Below are 21,963 nucleotides of genomic sequence, written 5' to 3' on the forward strand. Positions count from 1 at the left end.
GACTTATCAAAAGCCTTCCTTGCAGGGTGGCTGTGGGGAATGATTAGACATGGTGTCTATCAAAGGAGCCCTGGTGGCGCTGTGGGTTACACATTGGGCTGCCAATGGCTAGGTCGGTGGTTCAAACCCAGCAGCCACTCCACAGGACAAAGTTGAGGCCGATGGCTCCTGTGAAGATTTCTAGTCCTGGAGACCCTGTGTTGGGCCACTGTGAGTCAGAAATCGCTTCAGTAGCAGTGGGTTTGGTTTGCTCTGGGAATGTTGAACCCCAGACCCAGTCCTTAGCAGGTCCCGAAGAGGACCTCGATGAATGAACAACCATTTAATTGTTATTGAAACTGCCCAGTTTTACCAACCTAGATAAGACTCCCCATAGAGGGGACCTCAAAGTAGACAGGCCTGAGCCAAGCTGAGGGGATTACTTTCATGGCAGTGAGATGCTGTGTTAGTCTGGGTGGACTAGAGAAACGAATTCATAGACACTCATATGTGTAGAGGAAAGAGGTTTATATATTGAGCAATTGAATATTGAGAAAACATCTCAGCCCAGTCCAGAGCAAGTCCATAAGTTCAATATTAGCCCATATGTCCGATACCAATCTATAAAGTCCTCTTCAGACTCATGAAATACATGCAATGATGGTGAATGCAGGAGGATCACAGGCCAGTGGGTGGGAAGTGTTGTAGATCCAGTGGCGTTGTAAGCACCTCAGCTCTGGCAGGAGTCTTTTCGTGGCTTCTCCACCTTCAGAGGTCTGGTTGCATCAGGGTAGGTCCATGTGGCTTCTCCAGCTCCCAGGGTATAGCGCCATGTGTTTTGTCAGTAGAGCATCTCCAAGGGAGCGAGCCGAGAGAGTGAAGTGTCTTCCGTCTCCAAGGGAAATCCAGGAGTTCCCAGAATCCTCAGGAGAAGGCCTTACCTCATTGGCTATGACCCGATTGACAGACTAGACTCCACCCCTTCACTCTCAATCCTCTCAAGTCCCAAACTGACACCAGGTGATGTGACTACCACAGATGCCAATGCCCTCTCTCCCTCAACTAACCCTCCACGGTTGGGCTGGGGTACGAGAGGAAGATGGAGCTGCTCATCCGAGGTGTTCAACCGTGATGCGGAAGAAGTTTGTTGTGAGCCTCACACCTCAACAGACTGCTTCAGAGATAAGGCAACATCTCAGAGTGCCCAGCGTCCTCAGCCTCCTCCCCAGCTGCCCAGAGATCCCTCTCAGTGGGATGTCCCTCTGGTCCCCTGGCTTCTGTGCGGGACTCTCGCGTGCACCCTTGTGTTTCTTCGCTTAGCACTTCACCTTGGCCAAGATCCCATTTATTCACCTCGGGCTCCCTCATACTTTCCAGTTCTGGTGTCTGCACAGCCCTTGGGAAAGTCTCTTAACTTCTATGAAACTCTTTTTTGTTGTTGTTCATGAGGTTGGAGGGAGCATGACAGCTGTGGCATAGGCCTCCAAAGGCTAATCCGTATGGAAAGGCTGTGAACGCAGTCCAGATGGTATTATCAACCATTGCCTGGAAATTCCTTACTCTCGGCAGAAAAGGTAGTTCAGAGGTGAATCCCATAGTGGGAATTTGCCCCCGGGGCAGGGAGATGCGTGTGTGTGTGTGTGTGTGTGTGTGTGTGTGTGTGTGTGTGTGTGGTGCAAGGGCATTCCTGACAAGATGATTCGCCTCATTCTTCACCCATGGCTTGGAGCTGGCTCTGCTGCTTGGCCAGGAGGACTGAGCGTCCACTCCTTTTGTGCACACATTTGATTTTGGCCATGCAGATCCTATGGGGATGTTCACTGGGCTTGGCTGTTGGACCAGCTGCCTGTCCAGTTTGTCTTTCACTTTTTGGCCTGCATTTCTCTGGCGGGGTGTGTGTGTGGGGAGTGACTGCAAGTATTATTGATGAGTTAACGTCCCAAACTGGCAAGACCTTGCCGGCATTTTCATGGCAGCCACCTGGGGCAGAAGGCTCGGGACTCAGCTTCCCAGATGGCGCTGCTCTGATTCCCAGCCCCTCGGAAACGTATGGACAGCCCAGAGGGCCTGGGAATGGCTTTTCACAGAGAAGCACTCTGTGACAGTGCTGCAGGGCCCCACACATTCACTGCGACAAATCCGGGCTCCGCCTCGGCACAGACCTGGGCCCATGGAACGTTTTCCATTGCGTTTGCAGGAAAGGAGCAAGACCTCCCCTAAAGGGGTCCCGATGCAGGAACAGACTCCTTCCTGGGACCTCGTGGCCTGGCCTGCCCTTGAATGCCTGCTCACCTGTCTTAATTCAGGGGAACACCACTCTCCTTTTGGTTATCACCCCCCCCCAATGGTGTTAAAACATCCCAAACCCAGCCTCCCGCAGCACCGGACCGCAGGTGGGTGAGAGGCAGGTGAGGCAGGGCCACGGCTCTGGGTGCAGGCACTCAGGCTTCGGATGACAGCGGCAGGGGCTGCCGGGTCCAGGCCGCTCCTGCTGCTCAGGCGGGCAGACGGGCAGAGTTGGGCTCCCCACTTGCCTCCTCTTGCTCTGCTCATGCCACCAGCCTGTCAGCTGCTGTCACCGGTACTGCCCGGGCCTCCAGCCTCTGTCAGCAGCAGCAGCAGCACAGCAGTGAAGATGACGGCAAGTGGACTCCCATCAGGGCGCTTCCGTTTTGCGACTCATTGTCTTTATTGTTCAACAGTTTGATTGGCATATGACTCACACAGCGTACAATCCAGTGGTTGGGTGATATCAAGAAGAAGTGTACAATCACCACCACCATCAGTTCAGACCTTCTTCTTTCCTGTGCTCATTCTTATTAGCGCCCCATTTTCCCTTCAGCCTTCCCTACCAAACCCTCACGGGATCATTAATCCAGTCGTTGCCGCTATAGATGCTCCTATCTTGGATTTCACATACAGAACAATATTTTGAAAACAAACCAGCCTGAAAAGCCGAAGAACTAAAGCTGGAGTAGCTATCTTAGCAGGAAGCAAGTAGGGGTGGGAGTCAAGTGGTCAGTGGTAAAAGTGTGTGCGCCAGATGACAAAGCAAACCTGCTAGGACTGCAAGGAGAAATCGACAAATCCACAGTTTCCTTGGAGACTTCAGAAGTCCTCTTTCCTTATGTCATAGGACAACTGGATAGACAATCAGCAAGGATATAGACGCCTTGAAACCGCATGATCTACCAACTGGATCTGATTGACATTTGTGCGATGTGACATCCCACAACAGCTGGATACACAAGTGTAACTGAACACTCACCAAGACGGGCCTTCTTCGGGGCCAGAAACTGTTTCAGCAAAATTAGAATGGAGGTTCAAGTGTGCTCCCAGAGCTGAGTCAGGGGCTCCCGAGACGGCCTTCGGGTTGAGTCATCTGCTAGATGGAGCTGCAGGACTCAGAAAAGTAGTTAAACTGATGGTTATGGTTTATTACCGAGAACAGAGAAGATTAAAATCAACAAAGGGAAAACCACATAGGGAAGGCTCCAGGAGAGACCAGGCTCAGGATTCCAGTTGTTTCCTCCCAGTGGGGTCATATGGGTCGCACTTACCTGCCCCACAACAACGTGTCCCACTGGGACATTTTATACGTGTGTTAGTCCGGGTTGACTAGAGAACCATCCTGGGAGACTCATGTGTATAGGAAAGGGTTTTATAACAAAGAGTACTTGCATATTAAGAAAACATCCCAGCCCAGTCCAGATCAAGTTCCTAAGTCCGATATTAACCCATATGCCCGATACTAGTTCATCAATTCCTCTTCAGACTCACACAGACACATGCAATGATGCCGAATGCAGGAGGATCACAGGCCTGTGGGTAGAAAGTCTTGTGGGTCCAGTGGCAGTGGAAGCATCTCCAGGGCTCTGGCTGCCATCAGCGTGGCTCCATGCGGCTTCCCTCAGGAATGTGAAGCAGAGGGAGTGTGTGTCCTGTCTCCAGGGAGGAAGCCAGGAGTTCCCAGAATCCTCAGGAGAAGGCCTTGCCCACCCAGAGGCACAATGGGCTCTGACCTGATTGACAGGCTAGGCTCCACCCCTTCACTCAAGTTGACAGCAGATGATGTAACTGCCACAATGGGAGCCTGGGTGTCTAGGGATCTGATTGAAGAGCAGTGGCCTCGGCATGGGGTACCCCTATGACTTGACTTCCCCAGAGGGTAGACTGAGTCAGGGTGATCCAAGGCCTCCTCCATCAACAACTAATTAATGTGACCCAGTGCCACAGCGCACAAAAACGCGCCCCTGCGGCAGGATATTCCCAGGACTTGGAGGTTCCCTACCAGAAGGCAGTCCGGGACAGTCCTCTCTTTGGAAGGCGCAGGGTTTGGCCATCTCTGGTGTGCTGAGTTAGCCCTTTACTACAAGACTCTAGTGGAGCCAATTTAGAAATCAGTCACAAAAGGTCTCTGGAAAATTCCCAGAGGTTTGGACACTAAACACATTCCTAAAGAAGAAACAAAAAGGGCAGATAAGAGCGCATTGCCTAGGCCAAGAAATTTGGGAGACGGTTACCTGGCCCACGGACTGGAAGAGATCCTAGATTAGAAACGAAAAAGGGCCTGAAACGAACGCTTCAGCCTCCATCTGCAGAAACTCGAAGAGAAAGGACAGATGGAAGCCACAGTGGCCTGGAACATAGCAGTGGTTTCTGAGGATGCTGTGGGACCGGACAGTACTTTATCCTGTTGTCATGTGGTTGTTATGAGTTGGAACCAACTCAATGGCCTCTCATAGCCACACTAACATTCGGAGAAAGGGAATAATAAGGATTGGAGCAGAAGTAAGTGAAATGGGAAACCATTATCGATAATCGATGAAACCCAAATCAATGAAACCAGAAGATCAATAAAATGAATAAGCATCTAATGAGACTGGCCAAGGGAAAAAAAGAGATAAGATGCAAATCGCCGCTATAAAGAATGAGAGAGAAGCCACCATCGCAGATGGTGCACACATGGAAAGGGTTAGGGGATTATGAACAACGCTATGCCGGTACATTTGACAACTTAAAAGACATGGACATGCTACTTGAAGGAAATGTACTAGGTGAAAGAAACCTATTACTTGGCCTCTGACCTCCTCCGGCTTCCCTAAGGGGAAGGAGAATCAAATACAACTGCAGCCCAAGACTGATTCCTTTGAGGCCAAGGTCAGACACGCCTCTACTCTACAACGTCTTTACCAGTTCTGACACCACTGTCCCTGCAAGGCACGCTCTGCTCCCCTACTGGCCTTGGTAATTCATGGCCATGTCCACACAGAACTCACAGGCAAGACTTAAGACCATGGGCGGATCAGGGACGTTTGGAGGTTGCAGTTCAGGATCAGGAAAGCTCAGGATGCAGTTCTTTGGTCATGACAGTCTCTTCCCAGCTTCTCTTTGGTTCTTGGTCTCCCAGTCACGTGACCTCTTGGCTGCTGCCCCTCGCAGCTGATCAGGCAACGATACACAGCACTTTTAGTGCTGCCGGTAAATGCTCAGAGAGCGAGCCATTTCACCATCAGCTCCAGCCCAGAGCCACTCGGCTGGAGCTCCATGGGTCAGCAAACCCTGCCTCTTCACATAGGTTTCTGGGAGCATCCCACTCCAAGCGCGCCAACTGGTGAGGTGACCTTCTGGAAAAGGAGAAACCATAGAGACATTAAGCCGTTCACCTAGAGCAATAGAGGATGAAGGGGAATCAGGAAAGGAAGGGAGGCAGAGCTAAGGGCCTTCAGGAACAATGGTCTCCCTTGCCCCATGAGGCCTCACAAACTGCAGGTGCCTGGCTACCATGCTGGGCATGTTGACGCGGGATTTCTGTCGAAGAATCCTGATAAAGGTGGGGGGGCTGGAGGACAAAATTTCCAATTTGGGGGAAATGTTAGACTTTCCGACGACCTGGATGGACCCCTGAAACTATCTCCCTGAGATAATCTTCAAAACATAAGCCAAAAGCATCCCTGGAAGTCTTCTTAAGACCCCACCCCAGTTTAGCCTCACTTGTAAAGCACATTCTCTTTGCTTCCAGCAAGCACGTTTGCCATGTGCATTCCACTGGTAGCTCACGAGCCTGCCTCCCGGCGTCACCGCTTCAGTACGGATGGCAAGTCAGTGTTTACAAAGAAAAACGAAACCAAACCCTCATAACTGGACCAAGAACCTCGTGATCGTGGGGAAAAGACATGGCGCCGGCGGTCAAGGACATCCTGTGCCTGAATCCGCACCGCTGAGGGTATGGAGGAGAAGGGAGAGTCTTTGCGGCAAGGGTGTGGCGACCAGCACCCCCCTCCCCAAGTTAATCTAGACACAGACCTCCGCCACTTCACCATAACTAACTACTAATGACTCTTCCCTGAGACATGCCGCACAAAACGCTAAGACTCTTAGAGAAGCCCCACCGGAGAGCTAGGTGGTCTCGTGTTCGGCAGCCAGCTGTTAGCTGCTACACCAGAAGCCGTCTCGGTGAAAGAGACTCTGGCTCAAAACGAACGTTTTGCCCCGTGAAACTCACTGCCCAGAGTAGGAAGACACAAACCGCACATCGAGGGGAAGCCACGTGCAGACTGTGAACTCTGATCAAGGACGTGCGTCTACCGTAAAGGGAGAAAGCTTCCAACGCCACAACTCTGCAGCGTTCAGAGTGGACCGGACATGAGACGGCGAGGACCCCGTCGCACAGCACGTAGGGAACTGCAGGTCAGAACAACAGCCAGACTCCCCTGCACGTCAGCTGGTAGAGTGGCGAGAACCGAAAACACCAAGGGCGCCAAGTGTGGCCTCTCCTTCCCGGCCGGTGGGGAAGCTGTTTTGGAAAACACTGCGCTGCTTCTTCCAGAGCTAGACATGCCCATTCCACGCGACCCAGCCTCCGCACCTCGACGGATTTACCCAGTTGAGTTGAAAACGGGCATCCACACAAAAGCGCGCACTTCGTTTTTTAATGGCAGCTGTTTTTACAGGAGCCCAAATCTGGAAGCAACGACGATGCCCCTCAATAGGCGGGCGATCCATAAACAGTGCCAGGGCCATGCAAACGGCTATGATGCAGCCATAGCAGGCAATGGGTTTTCGAGCCACAGAAAGGTACAAAGAAACGTGAAGCGCCAAGTGAAAGAAGCTAGTTTGAAAAGCCCATGTACTATATGCTTTTAGCTGTGAGTGTTGGCTGCCAACCACAAGGTTAGCTGTTCAAAGCCCGCCAGCTGCTCTTCAGGAGAAAGACGAGGCTGGGTGCTCCAGTAAAGGCTTACAGTGGCAGAAACCCCACGTAGGGTTGCTATGAATCGGAATCAACTCGGTGGTAGTGGGCTTGGTTTTTGGGGTGAGATGACCTTCTGGAAAAGGTAAAATCATAGAGACGTTAAGACCAACGACGAAGGGGCTGCAACAACGGGCTCAAGCCCAGGAGCAGTTGTGAGGAGGGCCCAGTTTCATTGTGCAGAGGATCACTATGATCTGGGGGAGGCCCTGAGCCTGGCCTGCTCTGGGCTGGTGGCCCAGATCAGGGGCCACCGTCATTCCAGCCCCAACTCCGGCTTCCCCACACCCCAGCCTGAAATCTCTCTTCACAAAGAGATCTCTCTTCCGTCTCCATCTCAAAAGCAGTTCCTGGTGTCTCCCAGGCCTGGCAGGAGGAGTTGATCTCCGTGCTGTTATTCTTCTGGAGCCTCAAGGTGAGAGTTGACCTATCGCTGGAAGAGGTTCCTGACCACAGAGACTCTTTAGAGCTCTTAAAAATTCTTACTTCCAGTTGATTAAGTGTGCATTTTGAGGTAGGAGTTCTTCCTTTTGCTGTGAGCCTGGCTTTACTTTTTTTAATGACATTTTTTAGATCTTGGTTCATATTTGAATGAAAGCCTTTCTCGGGTCTGAATGAGTTCTTGGTGGAGTGGATCTTGCAGTCAAACGCCGCTTATTGTAGATTCAGGGATCTCTCTGTTCTGTAAGGTTATGTGCGTTTCTCTTGGGTCTCCACGCTGAGGTTCTTTGTTGGCCCCAGAGAGAGGGAGGAGGGTTTGCTTCTCTGACAGCCTGTCATCTCCTGCGACCGCTCTCCGGCCCACTGGGTCACTAACTAGAAGATAGACACACAACTTGGACGGAGGGGAAGGCGTTAAGAAAGAAGCATGGAATAAAGAAACGAGAGCAAACGCCAATGAAAAGCAACGTCAACATTCTTACCCAGTTTTTATGTCTTGTGTCTTTTAGGACTTTGTTTAGAGAAGTTGCCTATTTCCTCCTCCACCAGTAACCTGCACGTGGACCGGGAACAGGATGTCATCACGTGTTATGAAAAAGCCGGGGACATTGCCCTCCTGTACCTCCAGGAGATAGAGCGGGTGAGTGACGACACTCAGAGCGTAGGGAACGGTGGGCCACCTGCGGCAGACCCCTGGGCTCTCCCCACAGACCCCTGGCTGCCTCTGGGCAGGTTGCCTCGCACTAGTCTGTGGTGTGCTTGTGATGTGGGCAGGGGAACCAGCCGCTGACCAGAGGGCTCCTTGTGCCATGTGCACATGTGTCCAGACCGGGAGGCTGGAGGTTGGATGGGGCCAGGGACGTCTGCGCAACCTGTCTGCTTTTGTAAAGACCACGGTTTGTGAGTTCTGCTCTTTACAATGGTCCTGCAGCCTCAGCCCCGATTTCCCCATCTCTGAAAAGGGGCCAGTCCCCACTTCTGTGCCCTGGAGTTCTTGTGGGAGTTATGCCCTCTTTACCAGGGAGTCAATGCCTACCCATTAGGACCTTACGGACAAAGTCGTCCTGCCCCACAGGATTTCCCAGGCCGGAGCCAGGCTGCCACGTCTCTCTCCTACGGAGACGCTGGTGAGGGATGAGATCAGGTCGTGCAAATAAAGGCACTGAGCCCAGATTCAGGAACGTGTTGGGTTCTCGGTAAATGTCACGTATTATTATTCATCACAATGGCTTCTAGCAGTCCCTGCCCCCAGCTGTTTCCTGGAGCGCTAATCAAGGTCAGGCACAGATTTTACCCTCCACCCACAAGATGTATCTTAGGAGACTGCTTGAAATGAACAGAAATGTTGTGAGACTTGGAAAACGATCCGAACTCTTAATCTCTTATCAGTTTTCATGATGCTCTGCTTCCTGAAGAATTGGAATAGAGAAATAAACAAACCACAGGGACAGAGTGGAACAGCCCCGGGGGTTTCCGAGGCTGGAATCGGCCCAGAAACAGACAGCCTCGTTCTTCTGCCACAGGGCAGCTGCTGGGCTGGAAGCGCTGCAGACCTCGTGGTGAGCAGCTGAGACTTAAATGCTGCACACTAGGGCGCCTTCAGAATAGAGGGACAGCCTGCATCTGGAGAGACCTGATGGGGTATAGTGTTTACACAATGAGCCACTAACCGCAAAGCCAAGCCAGTGGTGTGAACCACCAGATGCTCTGCGGGAGAGAGATGAGGCTCTCTCTCTACTCCAGGAAAGAGTTACAGTCTTAGAAACCCACAGGGGCAGATCTACCCTATCCTAGAGGGTCGCTGTGATTTGACATTGACTCGAGGGCACTGAGTCTGTGTGTGTGCAATCAAATCTTGGCTAGATATTTCTTTATTCAATTTTAGCGACGTACAGACTGGAGCTACTTGCGGTCTTGTAAGCCTTTCTTGTGCATGTAGACACTCAGCTGAGGATCAGAGGTGCCCTTTGGGAGGCAGGGAGAGTGGGGTGCACATCGCAAGGGAAGAAGAGGCGGATGAGAATGCCGGGGCAGCAGCTGACCTGGCGTGACCCCCTGCGGTTTACAGATCAGGGCTGACCATGTCCTGGAATGAGGAGGCCACTTGACTGTCTTGCCAAAGTGAGCCACAAGAAGCGACTTTCTTTCCCTGCTATTCAGACCGTCTGACCTGACATGACAGGGAAATGACCTTCAGCCTGTGTTTTAAATCCACATTACTCTCCCTGCCGGCCTCCTTGAGGCCCGGTGGTTGGCAGGGAGAACCTGCTGACCCAGCCATGCCGTCCTCATCGGCCATGCCCCGGGCCCTTGTTTTGTACCTGCCTCCGCTCCTGTCCAGCGCCTTCCTGTTGGACTGCTTGCTCGTGGCTGCAAGAAGGGAGGTTGGCCGGTTGGCGGGGTCTTCGGTGAAGTCGGCTCGGCAGTTCTGCACCTACTTCCTATCGGAGTCAGCCCTCACCACCCCTCCCTGCTGGGCGCTTCAGCGGAACCACCCAAGAGATGTGGAGGCTCATGGGATTTCAAAGAACTCTTTTCACGGTTTCGGGGAAGCGGTGGCCCTAGGATGTTGGGTCTGGAGGAGCTTCAAAGATGGCGGAAGGACTGTAGGACACACCAGAAGTCAGGGCCAAAGACGAGATGAGAAACTCAACTCTCTTGACACCTGAGTGCTCACTCATTCTTCATCCCAGTGCCCCTCCCACAAATCCAAGACTCTAGGCCTTGACGCGAAGAAAGTGCTCTGCAATTGTTTGCCCAAGACAGCCACCAACCATCACCACTACCCACTGCCAGGGGCTCGATTCTGCCTCCTGGCCACCCCGCAAGATAGAGTGGAACTACTCCTGGGGGGTTCCCAGAGAGACTAACTCTTTACAGGAATAGAAAGCTTCGTTCTCCTCCCACCACCACACACACACACCTGGTGGTTTCGAACTGTTGACCTTGTGCTACAAGACTGAGGCTTTCTACTCCTGCAAAGAGTGAGACTCTGAAACGGGCAGTTCTACCCACCCTCCAGGGTTACCCTGAGTGGGAATCACTTGATGGCAGAGAGGGAGTGACTTCTCTGCCGATCTCTTGGGCAGCGGCACAAAGTCACAGGTGTCCCCTTCATGCCCAGCCCCTCGATGGCCAAGACACTTCTGTTCGCCAGGAGATGTGGGCATAGCACGGACAAGTACTGGCTCTTACCTTCATCCACCGGCACGAGCAGAATCGGGGAGAACTATTGAGGGCAGTGTTGTGATCCGTGTTTGCCCATGATCTGCACCCACCAACCTGTTTCTGACGAGCCCTTTCTCTGGGGTCCTCTCACCGTGAGGGCCTGAGGGACGTTCGCGTGGTTTCGACCACGTGGCGGCCGCGCCTCCACTGAGTGCTCCACGTCGCGGGCAGCGGCTCAGCGTGAGCCTCATGGCCAACACACGGGCGCTACAGCTGCACGCCATGGTGCCGCCAGGAACTTCAATGTCTTCACCCGTTCTTATGATCTTTTTTGATTGGTCCAGTTGTGACGATTTTTGTTTTCTCGAAGTATAATCCACACATTCAGACCAAACCACTGCCACAGAGTTGATTCTGACCACAGCGATCCCTTCAGACAGAGTAGCACTTCTCCCGAAACTGTAAATCTTTGGGGAGGGCAGAGCCTCCTCTTCCTCCCTTGGGGCGGCTGGTGCTTTGGAGCTGCCCGGCTTGTGGTCCGCAGCCCGACCTGAATACCACTATGCTACTTGAGCCCCAGGAAGTGTTCTGGGGTGCCTGTCTTCACAGCGCTATCCATGGCTTGCCTTCATCCACCCAGGTTAAATGCCTGGGTGTAGTCAAGCAAACCCCGGGAAACACTCTTCTGCTATTCTGTGCTCAGCAATGAGAATCCCGCATCCCGTCCCTGCGAAACGGCTTTGAATTCCTGCAGCTCCCTGTCAATGCCCTGCTGCTTTGTTTTCCAATTACGAGCATCTTCGGCAAACATGTCCTTTGCACTTGGTATTAAAGACATTGTTCAATACTTTGTGCAGTCTGTTGTATTACTTTTTATTTTTTGAATAGGCACAGAGATGGATCTCTGCCGGATCCGTGGGCCGGGTACCTGTCTTTCAAATCTGTTGGCATGGGCGAGTGAGTGCCCCAGCACTGTATCGGCTTGTTGAAACATTTCAGTGGGTGTTCTGTCGATTCCGGGAGCCTTTCGCTTGTCACCGACGGTTCAGTGCAGTGTGGGTTCCTTCCTTCAGTCCTACTGCTTCATCGTGACCTGCTGTTTCTTGAAATGGCTGAGTGTTGCCCGATTCCCTCTGCGTATGCCTGTCATCTTCTTTCCAAATCCCCATCCCGCTGCTTACCGCGGCGTGGCCATTGGAATTCAGTCAGCATTCTTCAGCTTCCGTTCCATCCTCTGCGAGTGGGGAACCGAGTCGTTGCTTTCGAAAGGCATCCACTCCTATTTTAATGTCTGTTTTAACTTGTCATCGGTTGGGTGATGGTTTGCAGGAGTTTTCCGTTCAACAATTCATACACATCTTGCGTTTTGCTATTTGCTGTACCACAAGGTGACCCAACTCACCTCCTCCAGTGGGTCCTGTGTCCGGTCCTCCTCCCTTCCGAAGCCTTCTGAACTCTGTCCCTGAATGAACGCTGCCCTTTTCATCTCAAACAGTTGACTGTCCAAGGTGCGTGTATCACCCTGGGGTCCCACTTACAGATCCATCTGTTCCCTAGGGTCCCACTTATAGATCCATCTAGTCCCTAGGGTCCCACTTACAGATCCATCTAGTCCCTAGGGTCCCACTTACAGATCCATCTAGTCCCTAGGGTCCCACTTACAGACCCATCTAGTCCCTAGGGTCCCACTTACAGATCCATCTAGTCCCTAGGGTCTCACTTACAGATCCATCTAGTCCCTAGGATCCCACTTACAGACCCATCCAGTCCCTAGTGTCCCACTTACAGATCCATCTAGTCCCTAGGGTCCCACTTACAGATCCATCTAGTCCCTAGGGTCCCACTTACAGACCCATCTAGTCCCTAGTGTCCCACTTACAGATCCATCTAGTCCCTAGGGTCCCACTTACAGATCCATCTGTTCCCTAGGGTCCCACTTACAGATCCATCTGTTCCCTAGGGTCCCACTTACAGATCCATCTGTTCCCTAGGGTCCCACTTACAGATCCATCTATTCTTTGGCTGAAAACTGAGTCCTGAGATGGCTGAAATGAACTGAAAGGAGCCATTTCCAAACCTGAAGGGTGACGAAGGGACAGAGCCTCAGGTGTTCCACCAATCTCTCTCGCACCAGCCAAGTCTCAGTTTTTCTTATGACTTGAGTTTTGGTCCACATCGTCCTCCCATATTCTGTCCAGAACCTCCGATTGCGACCCCTTCAGAGCAGCTGGCAGCCTCGCGCACCGTCTGGTCTCCTCGGCATCCTTCACGTTCCTTTGATGCATATTGCCTCATTCAATAGAGACATCGTCCTTCGACCCCTTCACCATGGAAACCCGAGGCGTGGGTTGTGTTTGTTCTTCCACCCTGGGAAATGCCAGCATCTTCTCTCCTTTGCGTGTTCTAGCTCCGGGTCCTGGCACATTTCACGATAACACTTTATGCTGACTTCTTGAGCTGCTTTGAAATGTTCCGCCTGGCTCTTTGGCACGTATTCCATTTGTTCTAGCTTGTCGGCACTGAAGAGCAAATTTCACAATCGCTTCTTCCCCTCCCCGTCTTTTTAATGACCTCTTGCCTCCTTCACATATGCTGTCTCTCATGCCACCCCACAATTCCGACCGTCTTTGCGAATTCATGCTCCCGTGTCTTATCAGTTCTGAAAGGCTCTCTCAACGGAGGGTGGGATGTACTAGATCAGTGGTCCTCACCCTTCCTCATGCCGCGGCCCTTTCATACAGTCCCTCATGTTGTGGTGACCCTCCAACCATAAAACTATTTTCATCGCTACTTCCTAACTGTCATTTTGCTCCTTTTATGAATCAGCGATCCCTGTGAAAGTGTCGTTCAATTCCCAAAGGGGTCGTGACCCACAGGTTGAGAACCGCTGTACTAAAGGTCGTATTTTGACTCTGGTGGTCTTCAAAATTTTTATTTAGGTTCAACCTGAACTTGCATGGTGTGTCCATGTGACTCCTGTGTGTTCCGTCTGGCAGATTCCATGTGTTTGTTGTCACCATTTATGTTGTTGCCAAAAGGCATTCACAAGGAAGAAGCTCTGGTCTTACAAACCTCAAACCTTCCAAGGCTCACTTCATTGCTGCCACCAAGGTCCTGTTTTCCAATTACCGATCCTTCCTCTCTATTTCCAGCCACCAGCAAGTCTCAGTGCATCTTGGCTGCATGTTTGCTGGGTTGGGGACTACAGACATTGGTAGGAGTCTTTCGTGCCTGTGTGGTTGGTGCATAAACGTGAACAACAGCCCTATGAACTGCTCTCTCTTGTCGCTTCTTATCCCACCTCAGACAGCGCGGCTGGGACACGAGGAATTCAGGAAATGCCAGGTCTCTGGCCTCAGCAAATGGGGCCATCCAGCATGCTTAGCCCTACCATGAAAACAGAAAGTTGAAGCACCCAGAAACAAACGACTGAACCAATAGCCTTGGGTGAACAGAAGTCTAGAACCCAGATCTGGAGACTGGAGGCCAGATGCTAGGCAACTTGCTTCCCAGGAAAGCCAGCTACTCTTGGGGGGAAAAATCATAAGCATTCCTCTCAACTGTTGTTCATTTGTAAAATAAAACAGCCTATGTGGAATGTTTTAGATTTTAGTCTAAATGTCTGAAATCTGAGCTAGGTTTCCTAAAGAGAAGATTCCATAGTTAATACTTCCGAGACAGTTAACGACAACAAAGCTAGGATGCACGGAGCATGTACCCGAGCGGCGCGGTTGAATCCACTTGTCTCCCTAAGAACTGAAGAATCAGTTTCTGGAAGAGGCAGGGCTTGAGGTACTTCCTCAAAGTCACACAGCGCAGGGAGGACCAGGCATAGATCCTCAGCAGCAGTCCCTTCACCGCTGTGTGCTTACCCCACTCATGGTGAAGGTGGTAACTAGAGGGGAGTCAAGGTTAGCTCTGTGCTGAAAAGTCAGCGCCTTTCAGGAAATGAAGCCACACTAGTGTCCCGCAGCCCCTCACGGCGAGAGGATCCCAGAGAAAGGGCTCGTCAGAAACACAGGTCGGTGGGTGCAGATCACGAGCAAACACGGATCACAACACTGCCCTCAGTCGTTCTCCCCAGACTCTGCTCGTGCCGGTGGATGAAGTTAGGAGCCAGTACTCGTCCGTGCTATGCCCAGATCTCCTGGCGAACAGAAGTGTGGTGGCCATCGAGGGGCTGGGCACCCCCACAGCCTGGGCTGAGCCCCGTCTCTCAGTGGAGATCAGCTCTGAGTCACCGCTGGTCATTTTTCGAGATCGCTCACACTCCTACCGTCAGCCTTCCTGCCCCTCTTCTTGTCACAGCTTTGATCAAAGAAGAACAAGACAGACACACACATACACTCACATGAACGCAAGAAGATCACGTTTTTCCAGGATTTCATTTTACTTGGCGCTACAGTCAACATTCATGCATGGACGCAGCACTCAAGAAAGTGGGCAAATCTGCCACACAGATGCTAACGAGCAAATCTCTCACCTTGAGGACCCAGTGTACTTGACCCCAGCCGTGGCCTCGTCACCATGCACAGGGAAGCTGCACAGTGAAGAAGAAAGATGTGAATAATAATGGGGGGCACATTGAAATTACAGGGAAGAATTTTGAATATTCCCAGGCTGCCAGAAAGACAAATGAATCGGTCTTGGAAGAAGTGTAGCCAGAAATCTCTACAGAAGCCAGGATGAAAGGACTCCATGTCCGGTACTTTGGACAGGTTGTCCGAAGGGCTCGGTCCCTGGAGAAAGACCTCATGCTCGGGAGACCCTCAGGAAGACCCTGCATGGGATGGAATGTCGCAGTCACTGCAACAGTAGCCTCAACTAGATCATGATTGTGAGGGCGGGCTGTGTTAGACAGGGTTCGCTAGAGAAACAAAGCCAGGACCCTAGTAATTTTGTCTATATTTATATAGATAGATAACATAAGAAATAATCAGCTAATTAATCTATAAAGCAGTACAAACGGCTCAGTGCAACTCACTCCCCTGAGACAGCTAGTACACTGGCAGTCCTTCAAGTCTTGAGGGCCGCCGGGCAGTCCTCCGTGGAGCCGTCCAGGTTATCCGGCCACAGGCAGCAGACAGCAAGCAGGTCACCAACAGTCAGCCAGATGACAGGGTCCAACTGTCCCCAGCTCAAGAGATGTACATTCCAGTAGCGTGGCGAAACAGGTCTTGAAGGAACCTCAAGTTACAGCGACACTGCATGGGTTAGGCGTCCCACAGGTAGTGTAGCTTGCAAACCGAGGCACAGAACTAGCAAGGCAGCCGCACACTGGTCCGATGATCAAAGAGCAAGAGAGAGAGAGAGAGAGAGAGAGGTGAGGCTCCCAGAGCCATTTATCTGTCCGCCCTTCAACTAATCTCACATGTGCTCATTGGCCATGTTGGCACAACAAACCCACCTACCACATGGACTGACACTGTAGCTTCAGTGATGGGCGCAAACACAGCCTTGAGCGGGAAGGACTGGGCCGTGTTTTGTTCTGTTGGGCACGGAGTTGCTATGAGTCAGAACCAACTTACTGGCAACTAGCAACACTGTGTACCAGGCATGACCCTGGAGCTTCCGGTGTGCTCTTCTTCCTCCTGGGCCAAATGTAGACGCGGAACCATGGGGGATTTGTAGGCAGGAGGTCCATGTGTGTGAGTAGTTGTCTATCGTTGCCCCCATTTTATTAGCTGCCCCACAAACAGCTTCCAGGGGTGCCTCGATCTGAATGACGATGGCTTCACCCTTGAAAATCATCCCACGAGCCCCGCTTCTGGCAAATGACATCATGGCGGCTCTAACCTTTCCCTGCGACAGCCACCCGCCTGGCGCGGGGTCCTGGAGCAGAAGCAGTGCAGGGGAAGGCAGCCTTCTGCTGACACCCTCTCTTAGAGGAGAAGCGATTGGCAGTTTGTGGGGCACCGGTGCACTTCTGGTTTGCTAAGGTTTTGAGAAGAAGCACCAGGCCCCCAACCCTGCAGTGCCCCGCCCAGATGGACGGTCCGTCAAAGAGAGAGACTCCTCCCCCAGCTGTCCACTGGTCATGCCTTGCCCGATTGTGCCTCTTGACAAGGAGAACTCGCAGTGACACAGCGGAGATGTTGGGCTCAGAGCTGGATTGGACCAAGGTAACTGTGTTTTGAATTCAAGTCAGGGGTCCGCGGAAAAGAACACCAGGCTGCCCTGAGCAGGGTGTGACTCTGTCAGGCCACCTGGCCGAGCTCTGGGCTTTAAGATGCGAGGAGACTGGAGAAATAAATAGGGAAGAAAAATCCCTCCTTTCCTTCTCCGTTTCCAGGCCCCACCGTAATGCAGCTGAACAAGCACTTCCTTACAGAGACGTGATGGCTCTGTGCCTGCCACCCCGCTCTCTGGGAGAAGAGATGAGCCCTTAGATGAGCTGGGGAGATTCCAGAAACCAGAAAAGTCGCCGGGTTCTGTGTTGGTTTTGTTCTCACCAGTCTGCAACCTCGTAATTTGACAGTCTTTAGGAAAGGAGCCCTGGGCGGCGTAGTGGGGACACGTTGGGCTGCTAACCTCAAGGTCAGCAGTTCAAAGCCACCGGCCGCTCCTTGGGAAAAAGACGGAGCTTTCTACTTCCGTAAAGAGTTAGTCTCCAAAGCCCACAGGGACAGTTCCACCTGTCCTAGAGCCGCGGTTCTCAATCTGTGGGCTTGCGACCCTTTTGGGGGTTGAACGACCCTTTCACAGGGCTCGCCTGATTCATCACAGTAGCAAAATGACAGGGATGAAGTAGCAACGAAAATAATTTCTTGGTTGGGGGTCACACCACATGAGGAACTGTATGACAGGGTCTCGGCACTGGGAAGGTTGAGATCCACTGTGCTCTAGGGTCACTCGGCATAAGTTGGCATCGACTCTATGCAGTGAGTGAGTGTGTGTGTGGTGTGTGTGGGGGGGAGTAGGGACCATGCTCCTCTACCCTTATAGGGTTGCTATGAATTGGCATCGACTCGATGACAGTGTGTGTGTGTGTGTGTGTGTGTGTGTGTGGTTTGGGACCGTGCTCCTCTGCCCTTACAGGGTTGCTATGCATTGGCATCGACTCGATGGCAGTGAGCGAGTGAGCGAGGATATAAGGAGACTGAGTGACGCCACATCGAAGCTCTCTCAGCTGCTGTTCCAAAGAGGCGCAGAGACTGCTGCAGAAAGACCTGGGACCTGTTTCCTGAAGGTTCTGGCCGAGGAAGCTTGATGAGCCCCTTCCACCCGTCCCAGGGGGGTGCGGGACGGCTGTGAGTCAGAATGGACTCGTACCTGCCCTGTGACACCTGCCCTTCCCCACTAGCAGCATGTCGAAGCTTCTAGGTGTTCTCAGGGCTCTGTGTATTTCATCTGGTGACGGTCCCCATGCTGTCAGTAACCCTTGGCTGGGATCCCTGTTGTCCTAAGTGACACCCGCTGTGGCAGAGTGGGCCTGTGCATTGGGCCCCTAACCCCGAGGCCAACAGTTTGAAACTCCTGGCTGCTCTGCGGGAGAAAGAGGAGGCTTTCAACCCCTGTGTCGAGCTGTGGTCTCGGACACCCACGGGGCAGTTCAACCCTGTCCTATGAGTCAGAGTCGACTCAGTAAGGGGCTTCTTTTGGTTGCTTTGCATCTTCTTGAAGGGCGGATCTCCAGAAGTGGCACGACGGTCACCGCAGACCGTGTCCAGTTGCTTTCTGCAAGTTGGACCAGTATCCACTCTCTTTGGCACAACCTGAGGCTACCCAGCTGCTTGGCAAACTTGACAACCTTGCTATTGTTGAAAGATTACGTTGCTGATTCACCGGGTGAAAATGCCACCTTGCTGTCTGCATGCATGCTTTTGGCTATCAGTGGCGTGTGATTTTTCCCACCCATGTTTGTTGGATGGCTTAGTTACACTTGTTGTTGTTCTTTTTAAAGTCGACAGCAGGGTTGAGATGTAAGTCACTCCTTTAAAGCGTAGAATCCCGTGGCATTTAGTATCTTCCCAGAGTTACACAGTCATCACCACTGCTGGCTTTACACTAGTTTGCTCAGTCCGAAAAGAACCCCGTTCTTACCCAACATTGCCCTGCTGCTCTGGGCAACCACTGCTGCACTTTCTCAGTTGCTTTGTCCGTCACGGACCCATCACGGACTCACACATGATGTGGCTAGGGCTGCTCCAGCCCAGCATGCTGCTGTGCCCTACGTCTGTTCACTCAGCCTCTAGCTGCATCCGTGTGCCCTCCTTCTCCCCCCACTGAGCATGTTCCTTAAACAAGGGACCACATTTTAGCCATTCACGAGCAGATGGCATTTGGATTGTTTTCACGTTTTGACTTCCATGCATAATGCTGTTCTGAACATCCGTGTTCAAGCTTGTGTGTGTGTGGGTGTTAGCAGGTATCTTGGGAATACATCCAGAGAACTGTTGGGTCCTCTCTGTCCCAACTCTGTTTTTCACCTTTATTAGTAAATTTTTAAAATTTCTTCTGTCCGGTTTTTGGAAGTAATGTTTCTTATGGCTTGAAGAACTCTTTATATCATGAATATGCTAATCCGTTCTCATATTTGCTCCGAATACTTGGGAAGCCAGTCATTTTCCATTTTTAAAGTTGCTCATGCGTTTTAAATGAATGCATCATTGAAATGATCATCTTTTAAATTTAAATGGTTTTAAAGGTTAAATATTGAGATACATCCCCGGTAGGAATTTGAAAAGTTTCCAGCCATTTTCAACAACAACGAACAAGAACTTTTAATTCCAAAACATTCTTAGTATTTATTTTCACGTGTGCTATTGGATCTGACTCAGAATGAATGCTTCTCAAATTCCAGTGGTTGCTCTCTCCCTCCCTTTCATGTTTCCTGTCATAGCTACTTGTAGTCCTTCACGAACATTTTAGCTCCAACCGTCATTTCTGGGTTTCATTTTGTTCCACAAGTCTTGTATTGCATCGATGTGACATCAGCGAATAATCAGTTCTCTATACCAAGTTTTAATATCAGAAAAGATTAGTAACCACTTCCTACTTTTATTTTCCCAAAATATCCTTTGCCTTCTCCCCGAAGGTGTAGTGGATTAGGCCATCGGCTACTAACTCCAACGTCATTAGTTCGAAACCAGCAACCACTCCACGGTTGAAGGATGAGGCTTTCTACTCCCGTCAAGATTTAGTCTCAGAGGACAGTTCTGCCCTGGCCTCAGGGTGGCCGTGTGTCAGAAAGGACTTGAGGACAGTGAGTTTTTATATAGACTTTGAGATGACATTTAGAATCCTGCCCGAATGCATTTGGACTTCATCCGGGGAATGAGAGTCTACCTTTGCCCTCTGCTTTCACCCGTGTCTGCGTGGGGGCGACAGCCGTTTTCAGTTTGTTCTCACAGACGCCGGAACGTTTGGGTTCTTTGCAGATCTTTTCTATTTTTGCTCTCTTTTGAATAGAATAATTGTGTGTGTGTGTGTGTGTTTCCGCCCCTCATTAGATTTCCACCCAGGGATGCTTTAGAATGTGTAGCTCACTTACACAAACATGGACTGGGTGAGGAAGCCTCCCACGTTTCGCACGCGGCTTGGCACAAGGGGCGTGGAGATGAATGATCTCCGGAATGGGCGCTGAAGGGGCTTCCGGTCTCGTGAGAAGGCAGGCCCGTAACCAGCCAGGAGGGCACTTTGTCAGAGAAACGCTGCCGAAGAAGCCGCCTCCCGGGAGCGGCCTCCTGAGCTGAGCGGTGAAGGCTGACAGGACGGCAAGAGATGATTCGCCCCTGGGCTGAATTCCTGATGTATTTGCTGTAGCCATGGCGTTCTGACACTTCCCCACCTCTCTCTCATGCCCCATTGCTGGTCCTTCCAAAATGAGGATTAAGCGGAAAGGCAACACTGGCCGGGCAGCTCCAGTGCGTCTCCTGTAAAGACAGTACTTACTATTTACATGCTTATCCAGTGCCTCACTCGCAGTTTGTGGGAGGCCGGTCTGAGATCCCTGGTGATGCACTGCTTATGCGTTGAGCTGTAATCTGCAAGGTTAGTGGTTCGAAAACACCAGCCGCTCCTTGGGAGAAAAATGGGCCTTTCTACTCCGGTAAAGAGTTACAGTCTCAGAAACTCACCAGGAGCCTGTCCTATAGGGTCGCTGTGAGTTGACATCCCCTCGATGGCCATGAGTTCTCTTGAGGTGCGAGTACCCCACGGATATACTTGGGATGATGACGCTCGGAGACATTGAGGGAGTGACCCTGAGTCCCACAGATGACGAGATGTATGCAAACAAGATGGGAACCCGAGTCTCCTGACCTGACGTCTTTGGCTCGATCCCCTGTGCTATCCTGATTCCTCCGTCAGGGAGCGCGCTTTTGCCTAAGCAGGCCGCACAGACTCTCTGTGAAAGGGATTAAGTGTTGATGCTGGCACTTCAGGGCAAACCCTCTGCCCCCCCCGGACCCCCTTGACCTGTCTGTTCCCCCATCTATAACGCAAAGCCTCCTCTTGGTGGCTCGGACGGGTGGGACAGAGGATTTGCTCAGTGTGAGTCAGGAGGGTCTGGGTTTCCGGAGCAGTTCAAGTCATGTGAGATGGGCAGCCCAGGCCGGGAGGGACACATAAAAAGGATTGTGCTCACAGACTAAGTGGCATTCATCTCAGGAGCGCAGAGCTGACTTACTCTCTGAAGATCCATTTGTACCAGTGTACTCGAGGGCAAACGTGACCCGATCGTTTCCGTAGACACAGACAAAGCATTCTGACAGAAACCCAGCTCCCTTTTATGATCAACATGCCCGACGAACCAGGGGGACTTACTCAACCCACCACCAACAGCCCATTCATTCCACAACGAAAGACTGGAGGCTAGTCCCTGGCGGCCAGGTGCCAGGCCAGGATGGTTCTCCAGGCAAGAAGTACAGCCAGGTGCTCCTGAGAGGCGAGGATGATGAGACCCCCTTCATGGTACAGACGTTGGACATGGTGCCAGGTCCCTGCAGAAGGACATCAAGCTCAGTAGACGGACAGTGAGAGAGAAGGCCTTCAATGAGATGGAATGACCCAACGGCTGCAACAACGGGATCAGAGAGGGACCATCGTGAGGATGCCCCTCCTGGTTGGCACTTTCATCTTGGAGGTACATAGGGTTGCCCTAGGTCAGCACTGACTCCATG

General features: G+C 51.8%; 1 protein-coding gene across 2 annotated transcripts in view; it reads left to right on the forward strand.

Moving 5' to 3' along the window:
* TTC7B (tetratricopeptide repeat domain 7B) overlaps positions 1-21,963 on the forward strand; it is a 253,479-nt gene that overhangs the window by 53,890 nt on the left and 177,626 nt on the right. For both annotated transcript variants that reach the window (XM_075530524.1, XM_075530525.1), the window contains exon 4: positions 8,182-8,312. In XM_075530524.1, coding sequence (XP_075386639.1) covers positions 8,182-8,312 — 131 coding nt within the window. The remainder of the gene's footprint in view (positions 1-8,181; positions 8,313-21,963) is intronic.

Source organism: Tenrec ecaudatus, chromosome 14 (assembly GCF_050624435.1).
Source record: "Tenrec ecaudatus isolate mTenEca1 chromosome 14, mTenEca1.hap1, whole genome shotgun sequence".
In the NCBI taxonomy this organism is placed as follows: Eukaryota; Metazoa; Chordata; class Mammalia; order Afrosoricida; family Tenrecidae; genus Tenrec; species Tenrec ecaudatus.